At 44.5% G+C, this 21,313-nt stretch overlaps 1 protein-coding gene across 1 annotated transcript in view; it reads left to right on the forward strand.

Moving 5' to 3' along the window:
* LOC119735195 overlaps nucleotides 1-21,313 on the forward strand; it is a 179,781-nt gene that overhangs the window by 87,524 nt on the left and 70,944 nt on the right. Inside the window, exons 70-92 of the mRNA XM_038208901.1 lie at nucleotides 1,005-1,115; nucleotides 1,692-1,781; nucleotides 2,148-2,423; nucleotides 3,187-3,414; nucleotides 3,681-3,953; nucleotides 4,463-4,735; nucleotides 5,166-5,261; nucleotides 5,729-5,842; nucleotides 6,353-6,643; nucleotides 6,988-7,206; nucleotides 8,039-8,224; nucleotides 8,890-9,117; nucleotides 9,835-10,047; nucleotides 11,068-11,196; nucleotides 12,685-12,822; nucleotides 13,752-13,871; nucleotides 14,941-15,069; nucleotides 15,688-15,943; nucleotides 16,871-17,085; nucleotides 18,019-18,252; nucleotides 18,593-18,844; nucleotides 19,525-19,659; nucleotides 20,414-20,905. Coding sequence (XP_038064829.1) covers nucleotides 1,005-1,115; nucleotides 1,692-1,781; nucleotides 2,148-2,423; nucleotides 3,187-3,414; nucleotides 3,681-3,953; nucleotides 4,463-4,735; nucleotides 5,166-5,261; nucleotides 5,729-5,842; nucleotides 6,353-6,643; nucleotides 6,988-7,206; nucleotides 8,039-8,224; nucleotides 8,890-9,117; nucleotides 9,835-10,047; nucleotides 11,068-11,196; nucleotides 12,685-12,822; nucleotides 13,752-13,871; nucleotides 14,941-15,069; nucleotides 15,688-15,943; nucleotides 16,871-17,085; nucleotides 18,019-18,252; nucleotides 18,593-18,844; nucleotides 19,525-19,659; nucleotides 20,414-20,905 — 4,698 coding nt within the window. The remainder of the gene's footprint in view (nucleotides 1-1,004; nucleotides 1,116-1,691; nucleotides 1,782-2,147; nucleotides 2,424-3,186; nucleotides 3,415-3,680; nucleotides 3,954-4,462; nucleotides 4,736-5,165; nucleotides 5,262-5,728; nucleotides 5,843-6,352; nucleotides 6,644-6,987; nucleotides 7,207-8,038; nucleotides 8,225-8,889; nucleotides 9,118-9,834; nucleotides 10,048-11,067; nucleotides 11,197-12,684; nucleotides 12,823-13,751; nucleotides 13,872-14,940; nucleotides 15,070-15,687; nucleotides 15,944-16,870; nucleotides 17,086-18,018; nucleotides 18,253-18,592; nucleotides 18,845-19,524; nucleotides 19,660-20,413; nucleotides 20,906-21,313) is intronic.

Here is a 21,313-nt window from a genome sequence, read left to right on the forward strand (position 1 = left end):
CATGTGTCCAATCCCAACTACTACCCCCCCCCTTTTTTTTTTTTACTTTCTTTAAAAACAGTACGAGTAATTCCTATTCTCTAGAATCATTTGTACGGGTAACGAGTGGACAAAAATGAGGCATCAAAGCATGTTGTTGCCACAAGAGAGAATCTTCAAAAATATCCTCAAAATGTCCAATTCCACCAATTGCAATGATCAGAATTGGTTCTGTAATCTTGTATATTTGCCAATTCCCATTTCAAAATAAACTGGAAATATAAGTAGTTGTTGACTCTGCCCAAATGCCATGCTACAGCTATGTCTGATAGTTGTCTACAAGTAACTAGAATTAAAGTAACGCTGAATGGTATTGCATACAGTGTCAAAGTGGAACAATGCATCACTAGTCAATCACAAGTCACCAAGTCCTATGTCAAGTCACAAGTTATTTCAAATCATCACCGTTTTCACGAAGAGCCACACATGTCAAAAATGACTGTTTTTTTTATTTCAAGTTTTTTTCACTATTTTGCTTTAAAACATTGTACTTAACCATTTTGACATGCTTCTGTAAGCACAACATCATTAATTTCTTAATCACATTAATGATTCAAGGGGCAGGCATCTCAATAAGTGCATTTTGCGTTTTCATGAAGAGACACGAACATTTCTTGAACGCGTACAGAACTTATGGGACGGAAAGGCGTAAATGTAGGCGTAAAAGTAGAGCCACACATCTTTATTACATTATAAGTTGCGCACGCGTTTATCTCGAAAAACCTTTTTTTTTCGTCAAAATCGACATATGTGGCTCTTTGTGAAAATGGTGACGAAATGAGCTGTGAGAAAGCAAATCTTTACTATCATCCATCCTCTGTTATCTGTGACCTGAATTATCAGATCACAAACACTTGTGACTGGACTTGTGATTGCATTGTGAACTACTCAACTGCAACACGGATTTCATAGTCTGGTTCATATTTCAAATCACAAACTGTGGATGTTAATTTTTGGCGTTGTAGGGCTCTGCGATGCAGGCCATTACTGCCGTCTGGGCTCGGACGCACGCACGCCCTCGGAGCTGTCGCGAGGTGATGCCGGCATCTGCCCAGCGGGCTACTACTGTGGACAAGGTAAAGACGATACAAATTTCATTGATGCTAAGTTTTAGCAGTGGGTGCATGTAGCTACTGTCAAGTAGGAGCAAACAGTGTGCCCATAGGGGTGATATATTTAGTACTTATTCTGAAAAGTTGAATGACATACATGAGAAATTCAAAGTTTTAAGCAACCGTGAGCAACCGAGTGATGTAGCAAGAAATCTGTCATAGTGAGTTTAGCAATTTTTTCCCCCGTTATTTCTCTCTCTTTTTAAGGGGGAGTGTTTTATGTTTGCAACCCCCCCCCCCCCCCCCGCCCCCACGTCACCGGAGCAAGCTTGTCAAAACAATAGACTATTGGAGTCATTTCAAACAATACAATAAACATTTTACAACACTCAATACCATAGAAAATCAATGTGCCTCTCTGAGACCAGAGTCTATTTGGGTCGAGTTGTGTCGCTCCTAACACTTTTTGGTTTAGTGCACCTCTGGAATGCCAGCCTGAACTGGTTGTTAAGAGAGTCCAATTCTCCACTTTGACAAGACACAACTGTGCAAGGTTAACAAATTTGATATAAATGTACGTGCTTGCTTTTTATAACCAAGGCACTGGCGATCCTGATGCCTGCCCGCCATCTACCTTCAACAACGAGACGGGACGGGTGTCCCTGGAACAATGCCAGGACTGTCTGGAAGGTAAGAAATACAAGTGAAATCTCAACAAATGACAGCATAGTTGGATATTTCTATGAGAATTTCTATGGAATTTTGTTGGTATGTCTGGCATTTCCAGAAAATTATTTTTCTAATACCAGGGATGAACAGAAATGTATGTGTCTACTTCTATAAAAAGAAGGTTAAGTCTTAAATGGGGAGAAAGGCGTAAGTAATAGCACCACAGGGAAAAAAAGCAGAAAGGGCATTTATTGAAATGATTAAGAAAATGTAATCATAATTTTTTATGAGAATCACTCCCCACTGAAAAAACTCCGTAAATATGTGGATTAAATGTCTAAAAGAGTATCTGATAGTCACTGTGCATAATTTTCTCCCTGTTTGCAGGTCACTACTGCGACGTTCCTGGCCTGGCCTACCCGGCCGGTGAGTGCGAGCCTGGCTACTACTGCAAGCTGGGCTCTAACTCCTCCAACCCCAGCACCACCACGGCATCGGGCGGACCCTGCCCCGCGGGCTCCTTCTGCATCCAGGGCAGCAGCGATCACACGCTGTGCCTGCCCGGTTACTATAACCCCGTGGATAAACAGAGCGAGTGCCTGGACTGCCCGGCTGGTTACTACTGCACTGATGGTAGTGTTACCTATGAAGACTGCCCTAAAGGTAGGTAACTAGGATTGGTAAACTAGGTTAATTACATTACTATAACCAGGTTGATAAATTGAGCGAGTGCCTGGACTATGAAGACTGCCCTAAAGGTAGGGAACTAGGATTGGTAAACTAGGTTAATTACATTACTATAACCAGGTTGATAAACTGAGCGAGTGCTTGCACTGCCTGGCTGGTTACTACTGCACTGATGGTAGTGTTACCTATGAAGACTGCCCTAAAGGTAGGGAACTAGGATTGGTAACCTAGGTTAATTACATTACTAGAACCAGGTTGATAAACTGAGCGAGTGCTTGCACTGCCCGGCTGGTTACTACTGCACTGATGGTAGTGTTACCTATGAAGACTGCCCTAATGGTAGGTAACTAGGATTGTCAAACTAGGTTAATTACATTACTATGACCAGGTTGATAAACTGAGCGAGTGCCTGGACTGCTCGGCTGGTTACTACTGCACTGATGGTAGTTTAACCTATGAAGACTGCCCTAAAGGTAGGTAACTTGGATTGGTAAACTAGGTTAATTACATTACTATAACCAGGTTGATAAACTGAGCAAGTGCCTGGACTGCCAGGCTGGTTACTACTGCACTGATGGTAGTGTTACCTATGAAGACTGCCCCAAAGGTAGGTATTAAACTTGGATTAATTAACTAGGTTATTGTCGTCCGGGTATTGTAACCCGGTGGATAAACTCAGTCAAAAACAATTGATTCCTGGTATGTGATGACCCTCACTTCTCCTGTTTGTTTCTTTCAGGCCACTTCTGTCCCAACAACACCCAGTTTGCCGCCCAGTTCCCCTGCAACAACGGCACCTTCAATAACAACACCCGTGGGGAGAGCGTGGACGCCTGCGAGCTGTGCCCGCCGGGCATGTACTGCCCTGACCGGGGCATGGAGGTCCCCCAGGGGGAGTGCGCCGAGGGCTGGTACTGTACCCTGGGTGCTTGGAAGAGCAAGCCCACCACTTTAGGCAACGACACTGGTAAGCACGAAAGTCCTCTGTCCCTTTTGAGCAATTACCTGTTATTCATAAATACCTGAGTCGAGAGCCTTGTCGAGAGCTGGTCACATGAGTGGTTTTAAACCGCCGGTAAAACGCCGCTGTATTCTGCGCCACATAGCCAATTTGCATATAAGGAGATTGTTAGAAATAGTATTTGTATCAGTTTCAAAGGTTTTGTGTGCAAAATTTATCAACTTGTCAATTTTGTTAAGACTGTTGCTTCTTACCCTTCTTGCTCCCCCTAGATACCTCCTGCCACTGCCCAGCACAGTCCACCGGCGGCATGTGCATAGCCGGCGAGTACTGCCCCCTGGGCTCCCCAGCCCCCATACCCTGCGACCCAGGCTCCTACTGCCGCTATGACGAGCTAGCCACGGTCAGCGGGCTTTGCAATGCCGGCTACTACTGCACAGGGAGTACCATCCTGCCCAGGCCAGTCAACGAGACGACGGGAGACATCTGTCCGCAGGGTCATTACTGTTCGGAGGGGAGCAGCAGCCCAGAACCCTGCCCGCCAGGTAGGTTATTAGCAGTAATGTACGGATGCGTTTGCAAGGCGTTACACTCTGAGCTGCATGCATGCTGTACATGCCACGAATGCCTTCAACAAGCGGGTACTTTAGAACCACTGATATGATCTTTATATAACAAGAATGTGATGTTTAGGAAACTCTGCGTGCGCAACGTACACCATAGAAATGGCCTGAATGTGTGTGTCATCTTCGGCTCGGGCTATTATCAGTGACCAGGTCCCTAACTGGTTTTAAACTAGGCATATAAAACTCAACCCAGGTGTTAAATGGGTACCGGCATTATTCAATGCTGGGAAGGTAACAGACTCGTTTTGAAGGAGGTGTGGCGATCCCCCCACAGCAGTTCATGGACTCGAGTCTGGCCCACTCGTTTTGAAAGAGAGATGGGCACTCCGTTCCTGTGAACACAGGTTCGTCCCCCTTGAAAAAGTGCTCTCCCACACTATTCTATTATTTAAACATTTGGATGATCAAATCTAAATCTTTTGCACTAGGTTCCTTCTCGGATCGCTTCGCCAACCAGAACCTGACGGACTGCCTGCCCTGCACGGCCGGCATGTACTGCAGCGGCTGGGGCCGGGTCCTGCCCAACGACGACTGCGACGAGGGCTGGTTCTGCTGGGAGAACTCCACCGTGCCGCAGCCCCCAGGCGCCCAGTGCCTGGCGGGCCATCGCTGCCCCCGGGGTAGCCCCGACCAGACGGCTTGCCTGTCGGGCACCTATCAGCCATCGGTGGGACAAGGGGAGTGCCTGGTCTGCCCCTCAGGTCAGTGAACAATTTATTGGTTACTGCAACTTACAATGAAGGCTTTTAACACCAAATCCTTACAGGATTTTCAAATGCCACAGGCCTAAATTCTTTGTTAGTCATTAGCCGAGTTTCTGTATTTTTTTCAGCCCTTGAGGGGTACTTGTGCACAGAGTCCAAGCTACTGAATCCATTCAGTGAGGCATTCTAATAAATCTTTATCATGCTGCCACCATTTTAGTCATGTTCCCTGTACACAATAACAGTACGGAATGAATTTTTTGGTTTTTGTCAAAATGAAACCAGACTATTTTTCCTTCCAGCCTCGCTTTGGTTACGTTGATTTGAATGGGAAAAAAATCAAGACGGCCGCAACATGATAATGGACCATAGGGTCTTTATGGTGTGAAGTTTTTTCTGTTTAGATATACATCTTTCCTACTTCCAGGTTCGTATTGCGACCAAGACGAAGCCATAGCTGAGGAGCAGAGCGGAGTTGGAGCGCCCTCACATGGCGTCGTCACACCCAAAGTCTGCCCGGCAGGTTTGTAGATAATAGAATGTCTCTGTGTTTTTTTTAATTGGGTTGCAAGCCCTAAACCAGTAGCCTACCGCCCAAACCGCCCTGCCTGTTACTCCCTGTATCGCATCAAACCGCCCTGCCTGTTACTCCCTTTACCATACCAAACCCTCCTGCCTGTTTATCCCAGAACTGTTCATTATTGCTGTTATTATTGCTGTTCATCAGGCCATGAGACCAGTTTTCTGGAGCAGCTTGAGATCAGTTCTCACTGGCCTCTACCCTCACAGGTACCTATTTGTACTCCTGGGTGGAGAGAGGCAATTGTAGTAGAAGTGTCTTGCCCAAGAACACAAGCTCCGTGTTCCCTGGCCAATGAATCAACGAGCCATTGGACCGCAGTGCACTTTGCAGGGAGTCAACCATGAAGTTAAAAAAGTGGTGGGCTGTCTTGTTTGAAAGCATTTCTTTTGCTTGCATTTTGTGACCAGGTTTCTACTGTCCAGAAGGAACCGAGACGGACCAACAGCACCCCTGCCCTGTGGGCACGTTCAGTAACATCACGGGCCTGGAGAACCAGACCCAGTGTCGACTCTGCACAGAAGGTGGGTCTAAAATCTGCAATATTCGAGTCTTTTTTGAATGGTTGCTTTTTCAGATGTAGAGCTTTTCATGTCCGTGTACTTCATTCAAATCTCGAGAATAACTTATTGACTTTAACTGTACAGTGTCAGGAAATGATGTAAGAGCAGTGCTTTGAAGTAAACCAAAGACAAGTTCTTTTAGAACTTAATGCAGGACTGTTCTTATCAGAACAAAAACTACTTAGCGAAAGTTGATAATAAGCAGGACAAGTCCTTTTCAGAACTAATAAGTATCTTCTAAGCAGTAGTTATTACCACATGGTGTTACCGCAAACAGCAACGATACCGATACTCCACCATGCAAAGCCTCAAATCTTACAATGCTTTGATACTTGTGTTGCCTGTCAGAAACTGACAGGCATGACGTCACAGGTGCCATTGTCTTTTAAAAGCTGAGAATCAGTCAAAGCATTCTGCGACCACACAGTGTTTCCACTGGTAATCGGCAATTGCATTACTACATTTACACAGGCTACTACTGCGAGGCTACCAACCAGATCGCCCCCACGGGCCTCTGTGCAGCCGGCTACTACTGCGTCCTAGGCGCCGTGACCTTGACCCCTGAACCTGCCAACGCCACGGGCGGCCCCTGCCCGGCGGGTACCTACTGCGAGTCTGGCTACTCCTGGTACGAGTACTGCCCTAAGGGGACCTTCGGTGGCATGGACAAGCTGACCCAGATCGGAGACTGCACGGACTGTCTGCTGGGAGAGTACTGCTCGGAGGTGGGGCTGACTGAACCCAACGGCGGATGCTCACCAGGTGAGGACCTCATTACTTTGATTTTCATAAGGAAAAGATTGACCAAGTATGGAGCAATTCGTTGAATGACTTTTGGGTGACTATTTTTCTTTAATGAATTTACCCATTACAATACGGTTCCCAGCCACTCTAGAAATCTGGGAAATCCTTGATAATGAGTTTCCATTATTTCTGTTGAGCTCATGCTAAAAAGAGTATTACTTTTCTTTTTTAATTTGGTAACTGCCTTGGTAACTGCTGCACACTAAATCCTGCCTATCGGGTCAGTAAAGCTTCCGGAACTGCAGTTCAATTTTCCAAGGTTCGAGTCCTGTCTTAACTGTTTTGAATCTCCCCTCTCACAGGATACTACTGCACGGGCGCGGCCGAGAAACCCAACCCTATCGGCGAAGCCTACGGCGACATCTGTCCAGTCGGTCACTACTGCCCGTCCAACACCTCGGTCCCCTACCCCTGCCCCGCGGGAACCTACCAGCCTGCTCAGCAGATGACCAATGAGAGCGCTTGCCTGCCCTGCGCGCCGGGGATGTTCTGCAACCAGACGGGAGCTGAGAACATGGCAGGTAGGTTGAAGGAGATAGAATGGCTGTGAACAAAACAAATATGTGAATGTACATCAATTGTGATGCGATCAAGCTACATGAGTCGTTTGTCTGGAATTTTCATTTGGAGATACAGGCCAAAATAGGGCCACTTCATTCAACATTTAATCACATCTCTTGGTGTTTCAACTTCCATAATTTTTGAACAAAAGATGGTATCAGCATGCGGTTTTCACAGCAGTAATGCTGAGATTGTGCTCTTTTCAAATCTGTAATAAAAAAACTTTTGACTGGGGTCGAAAAACAACTCAACGCATCACAATTGATTTCATGTCCCCTTAAAGACTGATCCATTATTAGCCAAGTCCTAGGATCGATTTTACCAATGTGTCTTAACTTCCTTGGCGATGTGGCTTAACTCATCTTAACTTAAGACCGGTCTGAGGGTCGTCTTATCTCATTATTGCGTGCGATAATTTGTATAATCGTCTGGAAATCATTGTTGTTAAAGACGAGTGTTGGCCGAGAGTTATAGTTTCGAGGAAGAAAATCGCTGTAGAAGCAGATTTGAACAGATTTCTGATCTTAGAGCTGGGACTCGTCTTAAGTTAAGTCCTAAGATGAGACGCAAGATAAGACAAGTTTTGTGAAATCTGCCCCTGGTATTTTGTGATGGTAATCTCCAAGAAGTTCGCCCCAGTTGCATACATATACATGTATGGTCTCCATCAAATATACAAAGTGGCATAAACAGACACAAATCCCAGTTTCTCACATTTTCACCCAACAAATCTATTTATAGTTCAAACAGTCTGACACTCCGCAACTCCCATGATTTTAATGTTCCCAATAGGTGAATGTGACCCTGGCTACTACTGTGTGGGCGGGGCATCTTCCCCCGCCCCCGTCGATGGAGTCACAGGAGACATCTGTCCGCCGGGATCCTTCTGCGTCATGGGTTCCTCCTACCACCAGTTCTGTCCCAACGGAACCTACGTCAATTACTCCATGGCCAATGCTTGCGAGGACTGCCCAGAAGGTAGGATTGTACCAGCAAATGTCCAGCTATAACGTTAAAACCATGTTTAAAAATTTAATTATTTCTAGTAGTATAAGATATTACGTTTTTAGATAAGATGAGTTTTTACACCAATGTTGTTTGTGATTGTTTTAAGTTTTATATATATATTTAAATATTTGTAATTTACTAAGTGTTTTAATGAGCTGTCCAACCATATGCAATTGTCTTTTTAAGGATAAATAAAGTATTTTGAATTGAATTCAATTGAATATTGTCTCCGTGGTAAGATCAAAGTTACTATTTTATCTGATAATCAGAGCTTCTTTTTCAGCAAGGATATTAAAGCAAAACTGAGTTAATAATTGTTATATTTCCCGACTTCTGGCCAGGTTTTTGCTTCCCATGCATCAGTAAAGATCTGTGCCCTTTGCGCTACTCTTGCCCTCCCAAAACTGAGTCTAAAGTTCTTTATATTCCCCCTCGCGAACAGGTCACTATTGTATCTATTCCATTAGTAGCGACTACCACTTTCATCCTGGCTAATATTGCCCTTCCAAAATCAAGTTTACAGTGCTTTTATATTTCCCCTTTCCTGAGTAAATTGCATCAACACCGACCCCTGTCGTCATTGCTTTCCCAAAACTGTATCCATAATTCTTGTTTATTTCCCCCATCCCAACCAGGTCACTACTGCGTCCGTCGCATCAGCGCCGACCCCTGCCCTCCAGGCTACTATTGCCCTCCTAAGACCGGAGCAGATCTCCAGCTGTGCCCGGCTGGTACATACAACCCCGACTACGGCATCTACCGAGAGGACCAGTGCACCCAGTGCGACCCTGGCAAGTACTGCCAGTACCCCGGGAGAGATAACGTCACCGGCGACTGCGCAGCTGGCTACTTTTGCCAGCTAGGTGAGTTCTTGTCCAACTGTGTTTTAAGCCCCTGTCACACAAGGCAATTTTCTAAAAGAGAAAAGACAGACAAATTCTAATTCTACACAGTGCATTGAAGAATTTCCATATGCTGTTGGGAAAAATGTACTTTGTTCTTCCTGAGGGCTGCTATAGCTGGCAGTGCCTTATGAAACAGGAGTGATAATTTGCCATAAAGAGGTTACCAGAGAGAGAGAGCATAAAAAAAAGCATTTTGGGCGACTAGCTAACAATTCCCTCAGTAGAACTCTGTCATTCTATGCCATGGTAGACAGTTACCCAACGTTACTTTACAAGGCAATGTTACTTGCAACATTACTCTCACACAAATATGTGTGCCATGCAAACTCCTCAAACTGCTTCCCCCCCCCCCCCTACAAAAAGAAATAAAATCAGAAGTGAAATCTTCACAAATGGATTATCTTTTTTCTTTCGAATGAAAATATCATTTTTAGCTCATGGTACATGTTGGTCCATATTTTGAGCTCTGTGTTTCGGTTTTATTTTTTTTCTTCTACAAAATTCTGTTGCATTGTGTGATATAACACACAGTTTCAGTAGGATGAAAACAAGGGCAGTGTGAGCATTTGTTGGAATGAAAAGCAGGTCTTTTAAGGGGCTTTGAGGCCTTTTAGGTACATAAAACTACCCCGATATCATATTTTCATGACTGTCATTTCCTGACTGTTTTTACAGGAGTAAACACCGACCAGCCATCCGGTGCACACACGGGCGAGGGCGGTATTTGCCCCATCGGCTCCTACTGCCCCGTGGGCACTGCCGTGCCACTGGGGTGCCCGGCCGGGTACTACACCAACGTGGAGCAACAGTCGGAGTGCACCGAGTGCAAGAAGGGATACTACTGCACTGAGAACGCAACCACATATGAGGATAGCATCTGCCCATCTGGTGAGTCTGAATACAGCTATAATATCTGTAATCGCAGATATAGAGTCTGAGACCAGCCAGTGCGTCGTTGGCCAATTGACAGGGTTGCAGTTGAGGTACTTGTGATGGGTCACAAGTCATCACAAATTATCTGTATCTGTATCATATAGTCGGCAAAGCATCCCATGGGAAACATCACACCAACTTAGAGAGAAGACGATGAGAAGAAATTGCAGTTTTAGAGGTGGGAGGAAAAGCCCAGAAGAATATTCTGGGGAAAACCCACGGAATCAGGCAGGGACTGAAAACCCAATCCACATATTGGGCCAGGCAGGATTCGAACCTGGGTCACAGCGGTGGAAGGCGAGAAAAGTACCGCTACGCCAACCTGACTCTCGTTATTCTGTACCAAGTCAAATCACAAGCTATAGACCTTATTCACGAGGAAGCCATTTTCGATCACGTTCCCTGAACCTATTTTATAAACTTTTAACTGTTGAATGGGATGGTGCCAGGCTATTTATGCATTCCAAGCTTCACTTTCAATTTTCTTTTTTTAAATGTGGCTTAAAATATTAAGGGATGTTTTAATCACACATTTTAAATTACTCATCAGCACTGACTGGTATTAATTTGTAATGAACCTTTATTTCATTGCTTTCGTCTCTACTCTCAAGTTCTAAAAATGAAGAAGTTACCTCGTTTTTAGTTTAATATGGCTGACACGTGAATAAGGCGTATTCAAGTGAGGTGTAACAAAGACATTCCTTTGTTATTGTTCATTGTGACTGGACTTGTGAATTGACTTGCGATTGATTTGTGACCTGACTTTGTGATGTGCTCATGATCCATCTCAAATACCTGGCCTTGGAATGCACTTTGCGGTATCTGTGTCCTTGGGCAAGCCACTTCACCCCAACTTTCCTCTCTCTACCTTTTTAGCTTGGAAGTAACCTGGGATAGAGTGTCATCCCTCATATGCAATAAGAAGTATTCTTAAACTTTGCTTACTCATGACTTATCTTTTCTTTGTGATATTAGGTTATTACTGCCCGCCGGGCACGAGGTACAGCTACGAGTTCCCCTGCCCCAAGGGTAGCTACAACCCAGTCAACGGCAGCGACGGGCCTGAGGACTGCCTGTCCTGCCCTCGGGGAGAATACTGCGAATGTGAGTACCTGAGCTGAGTTAATTCCATAGAGCTATATTAAATTACTAGAGCGCTAACTCAATGTACAAAGAGATGCCTGGTGGGCGCATCCATGTTTGTACACAAACCTATGGAAAACTCGAAATTTTGTACGGCTTTTGTACGGCTATTTGCATATCTGCGTTTGTATTCTAAACACGATGCACGATCAGCAAATAAGCGTGTCATTTTACTCTACGCAAACAGAGCAACGCCTGCGCGTATTCGCTGCAGATGTGTTTTGCCGTGACGTTTTTTTAACTGTCATGACGCGTTTAAGTTGTTTGCGTTGTTTGCAAGAATGTGGAGTTAGCGCTCTAGTAATTTGATATAGCTCTATGGTTAATTCTGTCTCTTGCTTTGATAATATGAGGCCGTGTCTGAAGGATGTGGCTATGGCTAGCAATAACATACGTGTCTATGGGAAGTGGCTGCGGCTGCCTTCACAGGCGCATGTGTAATCGCAAGGCGTAGCCAAGTAATTTGGATGCGGCCTTAAAATGAAAACAGAAATGAACTTGATAGGCCATCAGCCTGGGGGTTGGGTCGGTATCAAATGAGGGGAATAATGCTCACTGTGATTTTTGGAAAGCTATGCACCCCTGTACTTGGAAAATACGGGATAGCATTGCAGCGGTGGCAGCTTTTGGGGTGCTTTCACCAAAACATGCTTGTTACCACATATCATTAATCCGGTAACAAGCATATTGGCGGCCATTTGAAAAACAAATAATTAAAAGTGATGTCACCCAAAAAACTGCCACTGCTCACACTGCAAAGCTGTCACACATTTTCCAACTCTACATGTGCATACCTTGCCAAAAATGACTATGAGCATTGCTCCTATCGATCATTTGATACCGGTGGCCCAATTTTTGGACCGAAGCTGATATCCTATGTGTGGGCGACACTTGATTTTATTACCAAACTTTAAGCTATGTTTGAATCTCTTGTCTAGAGGTACATGTATTGCCAAGGTCTTCAACAATTACAACTACACGGCAATAGACGTACATGTACCCATAGCTTTGGACAAAGCAACATAAAAATTAGAATAAACAGAACCAGTGGCGCACCCAGGATTTGATTGGGGGGGGGGCTCAAATTTTTTTTTTACAAATTTGTTAAAAGTTGATTTTTTTTCAAAAAATTTTGCCCAAAAGTTTTGGCCGCTGAAAAAAATTGTTTTTTTTTTAAAGGGGCAGGCTATTTTGACGTTGGTGGGGCCATTTACACCCCTGTTATACTACTCAAAAACAGGCCACATTCATGTATCACCAAGGCCAAATCGTGGGACTAAAAAAAAAAAAATACGAAAAAAAATAAAAATTAACAACCTCTTCGGGGGGGGGGGGGGGGCTCAAGCCCCATGAGGCCCCCCCCCTGGGTGCGCCACTGAACAGAACTTATGTAAGTCAGTGTAAATTCCATCGTAAATAAATATTATCGGTTTGTTTCTTTGCTTGCAGATGACGGCATGGACACAACCAGTGGTTATTGCAGCGCTGGCTGGTACTGCACCGGCGGGTCATACATGGATATGCCACTGCCAACGGCTAACGCTACCAACCTGTCTGAGTGCACCTGCCCACTGGCTAACTACACCGGTAAGGGCTATGGCTATCATCTTATGTATTGTCTGTAGTCTGGGGAGACACGATGACGTAACCGTCCAGCTGGGACCAGATTTGCTGGTGCGGAAGCGATCACATGGTTTCGTGATCGCTTCGGTATCATAACTATAACTATAACTATAACTTACAACATTTATAATGCGCTTTCCACCATGTTTAAAAGCGCACAGTTGTTTCTTGTACAGTTATCAATTTACTGATCAAAGGCTTGTGAAAAAAAGAAAGCTCTTAAGTACTGTCACAAGCCTAAAGGCTTATGAAAAAAAGAAAGCTCTTAAGTACTATCATCACTCTTGTCCTGTGCAATGTGGGGTTCTTTCAGGGATTTTGCCAGGACTCGAGGATAGGCTTTTTGTTATTAAAATATAGTTTCTCCAAAAGCTGTCTTTTCGTGTCTATCTTTGACGTAAGTTTCGTGTAAATTTGTGCTTGGTTCCTCCCAAATTTACAGGCAAAACTTAATTTGATTTACATCACCCCGATGCAAAATTCCATCTTGTGAATAGTTAATGCGGTACCATCTGCTGTGTACATCAGATTCGAACCAGCCAACTGATCCCATTAGCTCGGTGGTCAAGTGGTAAGACATCTGCACTAGAAAGCAGGAGGTCGTGGGTTCGAGTCCCACCCGAGTGATTTTTTCCAACTTTCACTCGGGAGGTAACACACTGAGTATACAGTGTTTATACGTCGGTGAAGGGCAAAACCTAATTTTATTACATTTACAGTACTTTGAAAATCATGTCAGTGAATGGTAAAAATTCAAATTTAACAACTTTAACAAGTTCAGTTGTGAACAGAGTTGTCTTTTGTCAAATAACTGATGCTGCATATTATTTGGAAAGTTCACTCTCATGTTTGTCGGTTCAAGTGATATATAACTTATATTCCCTATTTGATAGGTGGGGAATGCTGGCCCGGAACCTATTGCCCAGTTGGCACCGGTTACCCGGAACCCTGCACCGAGGGCAAGTACTGCAGGGAGTGGGGCCTGGAACAGCCAAACGGAAACTGTGACGCAGGTAAGTTAGATCCAGTTCAGTGCTTGGATTTTCCACTTAAAATCGCCATCAAATATCTGAATTTTTGTTTTTTTATTGACGGCTACTTGGATGTCTTTTTTTTTTTCTCCTTGAGTTTTGCACATATTTACTTTTTCTAATCCAAGCATCTTTTGCAATTCTAGACGCAAGGAAAATGAAAATGAAATTTCAGCTTCCTCCATCAGGTTAACAATATGAAAAAACATTGTTGAAATTTGTTTCGCTATGGTAGCAGAAGGTCATACCCTGAACGTTAGTGGTTGTAATGCAATGAAGACGTCGTCCAGTGCAGCCTGGGCCCAGCTAGGGTGGTATATTACAGCGCATATTGAAGAGACACGGAACCATGCATTAAGCTAAAATATGGTCACTGAACATGAACACAATAAAGTCTGGAAATATCGCCGAAAGAATAGTCACAAAATTGGAGCATTTTAACGTTTATTTCGGCAAAAAAAAAGTATTTATTAATTGGATTCAGCTCTGGCCATTAACAGCGGCCATCCCCCAACCCGGCCATTATCACACAGTGAAGACTGGCTCCTCACACTGCTGTTCCCTAATTAAATAATAATAATAATTATCGGCATTTAAGAACGCCCTTTTTAGTAAACTAAATAACGGCGCTTACAGTATTATTATTACCCCTGCTCATTGGGCCAATTAAACATTCCAAATACTATCTCAGCTCCCTGGGGAGTATACAGCTCAATGCTGCCTGTTTAGGCGCAAGGAAGCTAAATCAATCACATAACCATCACTGCCCTCACTGGTACCCATTTACTCCTGGGTGGAGAGAAGCAATGAGTGACAAAGTGCCTTGCCCAAGGGCACACGCACCATGACCCCTGGCTGGACTCGAACCCACAACCCGCAGAATTACCCACAGACCACGAATTCAATGTCCTTAACCACGAGGCCACGGCACTCCTACTTTATATATTTTGGTATACTTGCCAGACTCAGAAAAGGACTTAACTAGAACACTGTGCATGATTATGTCAAGCATCAACACTTTCTTCTATTTTTTCAATTCCTTACCTCTCAGGCTACTACTGTGATGGCGGCATTGCCAGACCAGACCCACCCCACCGTCTCTGCCCAACAGGAGCTTACTGCGAAGAGGGTTCCGTCACGGAAACGCCGTGCCCGGCTGGAACATTCTCAAACACTACAGGTTTGCAGAAACTGTTCCCCTTGTTCACTCCTTGACACTGATTCGTGCCAAACCTAAAAGTCAACCCAAATACATTTTGATTTCTGTCACATAAATTTGATTGTGTTCATTAACCAGACACCAGTGTTGTTTGCAAAGAGAGTAACAGTTGATCTGGTGGGAATTTGTGTGGATCCTTGCTCCTGTTTCAAATTTGCAAAACTTTCAGGCATCTGGAAAAGGACCTACTGATTCAATGAGAAAAACCTTCCTCAAAGTGAAGATACGGATGGTACCAAACACCCTGTGACATTATTCCAATTTCAATGGTACCGTTTCTCATTTACAAAAAAATCTTGTAAAAATTTTAGAAAAGCGACCATGAAAACGTATTTTATTTTTCAAGTTTAAAGCTTATAGAAGCTTATAGTAGCGTCTATTTTGCTCATTCCTTTGCCTGTTTTCAGAATTTTAGTACCTTTTCTGTAAATCAACAGTTATGGTTTCCTCAAAATTTTGAGGGACTTTGGAAAAGTTTTGGAGTAAAAGCAGGGCTCTGTACAGCTGTTTTGGGGACAATGGGTGAACTGAAATTGGATCAGTATATGTTTTAATTGTACCTGCTATTGAATTTTACAGGTAACATCAACGTGACCTACTGTCTGTCCTGCACCCCCGGCATGTACTGCGCCGGCACGGGTAATATTGCCCCCACGGCCGACTGTGACCCGGGCTACTACTGCCCAGGCGGACAGGACACCGCGACCCCTGTAGAGTACAACTGCACCGTGGGTCACTACTGCGCCGGCGGGAATCCCGCACCGGAACCCTGCGTATCTGGGAAGTACCAGGACGAGGAGGGGTCATCGGAATGCAAGCCCTGCCCAGCTGAATAGTAAGTACTTGATGAATATTCAGTAGGGAACTGCATCTAGCTGGTTCTGGCCAGTTTGTGTTACTCATTGGAATGCAAGCCCTGCCCATTGTTTTACTTGATGAATATTCAGTAGGGAACTGGATCTAGCTGGTTCTTGGCTGTTTGAGTTGGTGTTAATTCAACCAATACAAAGACGGGTTATCCAAAAGCAAGCCCTGCCCAGCAGAATAGTATCGATACTTGATGAATATTTAGTGGGGAACTGCATCTAGCCGGTTCTGGCCAGTTTGTGTTAGTCATTGGAATGCAAGCCCTGCCCTTTGTTTTACTTGATGAATATTCAGTAGGGAACTGGATCTAGCTGGTTCTGGCCAGGTTGTGTTGGTGTTAAACCAACCAGCTTCAAGTGATGTTATTGGAATGCAAGCCCTGCCCTTTGTTTTGCTTGATAAATATTCAGTAGGGAACTGGTTCTAGCTGGTTCTTACCCATTTGTGTCAGTTTGAAACCAGCCAATGCATCACAATGCAAGTCTTGCCTGCCAAATAGTAAATGATGACCACTTGTAGCTACATTCTTATATGTTTAGTAACAACCACTGAGGTATTGCATTACTTGAATATTCAGTAAGCCAGTTGTTTCTGTAAAGTAATCATGATTAAAAGGGGTCGTCAAAATGCACAGAATTTTAGAAAAGGTTTCAATTCATTCATGCTTGTTGTAATAAATGAGAAATGGCAAATAAAACTTGCAATAAAAATTAACACATTACTTCTTCAGTTGGGACTCAAAACCGAGCATTTGGTATCTCTGATGTTGACAGTTAATTTGAAATACTATGAGACCAGTCATAAAAAGTACAAAACTGGCACATGTTCTTCGGTCCAACACCCAGGTGGATATTTCAAGTCCTTTATAAATCCTTTTATTTCATTTTCTGTACAGCTACTGTGATGCCACCGAAGCTGCCGTTTCCCTCGGCGTTTTCAGTTCCGGCGTCGTCGTTCCAACCGAGTGCCCGCCGGGCTCGTATTGTCCCGAGAGCACCGAGGGCGCCAGACAGTACCTGTGCCCGGCAGGCTACTTCAGCAACGTCACCCGCCTGGAGAACGTGGGCCAGTGCCAGCCGTGTCCTGGGGGAACCTACTGTGATGGGGAAGGTAATGACTGAAATCACAAGTCAATCACAAGGTTTCCAAAAACTAATCACAAGTTAATCACAAATCAGTAACAAGTAAATCATCACTCTGAAGTCAATCAAAAGTCAATCTCAAGCCAATCACAAGGCTTCCAAAAAGCCAATCAAAAGTTAATCAGAAATCAGTATCAAGTGAATCATCAGTCTGAAGGCATTCATTCAAAAGTCAATCACAAGTAAATCACATGTCAATCACAAGCCAATCACAAGTAAATCACAAGTCAATCACAAGTCAATCACGTCAATCACAAGCCCATCACTTGTTAATCACAAGGCTGTCAAAAAGCCAATCAAAGGTCGATCACAAGTCAATCACAAAGCAGTTACGAGTGAATCATAAGTAAGTCGCAAATTAATCACAAATCTTCGCCCGTTAAAGTGCAAGCCAGTCAAGCTGAAGTCTAACAGACAGTGTATTACAAACTAATGCAATTGCTTATCACAGGTAAATCACAAGTCAGAATAAATCACACATGTGTATAGCTTATTACTTGACTTGAGAGTGAATGACTTTTGTTCGAGTGTGCTTGACTTGTGATGGACTTATTACAGCTTTGGATCAAACAAAGTGTTACGGCCTATTTGCATGCAAAGCAGAAGGCAGTGAGAACTAGGCAGCAACATGGTACATCACTCCGTGGTTTGGCTGGTAATCGGTGGATTTATCTACAACTTTCCTTTGCATTCCTTCGTGTGATTGGTATCTTTATGGGAGGCTTTTGGCATTGCATCTGATTGGTAGGCCTGGGAGATAATCGGAGCAACTGTTGGCATTCTTGGTCCTGTAATGTCCCCTTCAATATTGGTTTTACTTTTGAATTGAATTCTTTTTATGAAAAATAAATTCCCGACGAAATGTAGTATTAATTTCCCTTCCCTCGTTTCCCTCCCCCAGGTCTCACCGTGTTTGCCGATGTGTGCGACGCCGGCTACGTCTGCGTGTCTGCCTCCAACACCTCCCGCCCCACGGACGGAGTGACCGGCTACGAGTGCCAGCCGGGCTACTACTGCCCCAAGGGCAGTGACCAGGGAATCAAGTGTCCCGAGGGTACCTTCAGTGACCACTACGGCCTGGAGAATGTAACGGAGTGTGAGCCCTGCACGCCGGGACAGTACTGCCAAACACAGGGTAGGCCTTATATTTTTACCAAGTGGGCAACAACACATGTTCCTCTTCAGGGAGATCTGTATTTGTCAGCTTTGCATGTCATGCGCGTGCAAGGGCGTCAATCGCTTATCAAAAGTGGGGGGGGGGGGGGGGGGACACATACCTTGACCAAAAATCATGCGAGCGCGAAGCCCTAACAGCGTGGAAGGGCCCCGAAAAATTGTTGGATTCCAGACGCTCTGTGTAAGCATGTTGGACTTCAGTGCTTGCGTGTCAGACATAACTGACAGCTACTGTAAGTGATCAGAACATTATGGAGAGGGGATTAAAGTATTGGTCTGTCGGACACCTCTTTTGACAGGTCTGACGGCACCCACTGGCAACTGCACCGCCGGCCACTACTGCACCCTGCGTGCCGTAGACCCCAACCCCTCAGGGGAGAACTACGGTGACGTCTGCCCGGCCGGCTTCTACTGCCCAGAGAGGACCGAGGACCCGGTCCCGTGTCCCGTGGGGACCTTCAACCACCTCACTCAGCGGCCGGCCTTGGAAGACTGTCTGAACTGCACGGAAGGGAAGTACTGCGACAAGCTGGGCCAGACCAATTATACAGGTAAGGCCGCGTCTGTGTTACTTGGCTATGGCATTGGCTTTGGCTACAGCTATGGCTTTGGCTAATAATAATAGTAACAATAAGATGTGGTGCTTTATAGCGCTTTATACCTATAAGGTTTCACAGCTATGGCTTTGCCTATAGCTACATGTATGACTATGGCTACATCCATGGCTTTGGCTACAGCTATGGCTTTGCCTATAGCTACATGTATGACTATGGCTTGGCTATGGCTTTGACTACAGCCATGGCTTTGGCTATAGCTACGTGTATGACTGTGGCTACAGCAATGGCTTTGGCTACAGCTGTGGCTCTGCCTATAGTTACATGTATGGCTGTGGCTATGGCTTTGGTTATAGATATTACTAGGATATGGTTATGGCTACAGTTATGGCTATAACTCTGGCTGTGGCTATGGCAGTTCAAATAAAAAATGGAAAATCCACCAAAGTTAAAGTTCTCTCTTAATTTTGTAGTAGGTAGGCAAACTCAAGGTTTATGAACGATAAGTTGGATAGCTTGATGATATTTTACTAAGTATAAAATGCTAGGTATTACTTTTGCTCTAGCTAGGCACTAGAGGCGAAATATCAAAGTGCGCCACCTAAGGGGCTGCGCCATCTACAACAATATCTGCCCATCCTCAACAAGGAGTTAACTCTTTTGTTTGTGTGTTTCAGATGAATGTGATCCTGGCTTCTATTGTATTAGCGGAGCATCAAGCGCGACACCGACAGACGGCGTGACTGGCGACACATGTCCGGCTGGCTCCTACTGCGAACAGGGAAGCTCTATTCCCCAACCCTGTGACGATGGTGAGTCATATCTAAGTAGTCACATGTATAGGTCTCTCTCAAATGACGTCACTTTCTACAGATTGCCACGTGCATCGGCATTTTGTGCGTCAAATTCTCGTGACGCGCATCGGCTGTGCCATATTTCAAAGAAATTTTGAGCAACATGAGCGCGTGTTTAGAACACCTGATGGCATTGAATACGCAGTTGTAATTTTTTTATGAAGATGGCGTCCTATGAGAGAGATCTTTACTAATAGTATTATAGTAATAATAGTAGTAATATTGGCGGTAGCAGAACTTGTGAACAGTGCATGATGTGTGGTGAACCATTCAAAATTCAAGATATTTTATTGTCGATGTGAACTTGGTTTTCATTATGATTGAAACAAAGATTCAAGTTATAAAATACATATTTAAAAATTGAGCATCATCACCATACAGATTTGATCTATTTTCATAATTTGAACACCTACCGTTTCACTTGTGATTTGTACGGGGAAACGTTACTGTTGCTGATTTCAAAAAGACATGTTTGTGTTTTTTGTTTTTATGTTTTTTGAAATTTTGTTTTGTTTCTTCAGATTTTGAGATTACAAACCCTTCCATATCTTGTTTATTATCAATAAGCTAATAATCATACAATTGTGGAGTTAAAAATTCAATAGAATGTGTATTTCTTTCGAGCTACCCCAACCCCCCCCCTCAAAACAATATTTCATGTAAGAATTTGTAAATAAGACATTTGCTTCATGATGATCATTAAACTTTCCAGGTACCTACATGAACCACACCCAAGCCGAGGCCTGCGACATCTGCCCCGCCCGCTACTACTGTGTCAACAAGGACCGCGCCGACCCCTGCCCCTTGGGCAGCTACTGCCCCACGGGGCGGGGCTTCGACTACGAGAAGTGCCCCATCGGCACCTACGGCCCCGTCACCATGCTGGCCACGGCCGCCGAGTGCACCCAGTGCGACGGCGGCAAGTACTGCGACAGGACCGGCGCCGATAGCGTCGCGGGCGAATGCGCTCCGGGCTACTACTGCGAGATTGGCGTGGATACCCCCTACCCCAATAACAACAATACGGGCGTCGGCGGGCCCTGTCCAGAAGGGACCTACTGTCCTGGTAGCAACCCAGCACCTCTAGGCTGCGAGGCGGGGACGTACAATGACCTGACCACTCAGGCGGAGTGCCAACCCTGCGAGGCGCGGTACTACTGCCCGGCCAACTCGACAACCTACTTATACACGCCCTGCTGGAAGGGTAAGCTGTGCTCATCAGATCAAAACATCCCATCAGTTTTGAAAAGCTTCAAGTCTGAATTAAACTTCAAAATATTCAAATTTTTTTTAACAAATATAGAGGGCCTAACATTTTGGTCCTGGAAGGACCATTGTCAAAGGTAAAGTGCTACAGAAACAAACAATTAGGGGACACACAAGCTCGCGGGGTGGAAGGAAAAACACAACTGAGGGATTAGGCAGGGGTCAAGGACCAAAATGTTTGGCTTGATACTCAAAATCAATGTACTCAAAGTCATCTTAGTTTTAGCACTAAGATAATAAGTTCTTTGCTTTCAACTACTTTTATACACCTTTTATAGCTGATGGTGCTCACACTATGAAGCAGAAATGTCTAAAACACTGCAGTTCAAGACGGAATGTCTGAAAT

This window comes from Patiria miniata, unplaced genomic scaffold (assembly GCF_015706575.1).
Source record: "Patiria miniata isolate m_02_andy unplaced genomic scaffold, ASM1570657v1 HiC_scaffold_29, whole genome shotgun sequence".
NCBI lineage: Eukaryota > Metazoa > Echinodermata > Asteroidea > Valvatida > Asterinidae > Patiria > Patiria miniata.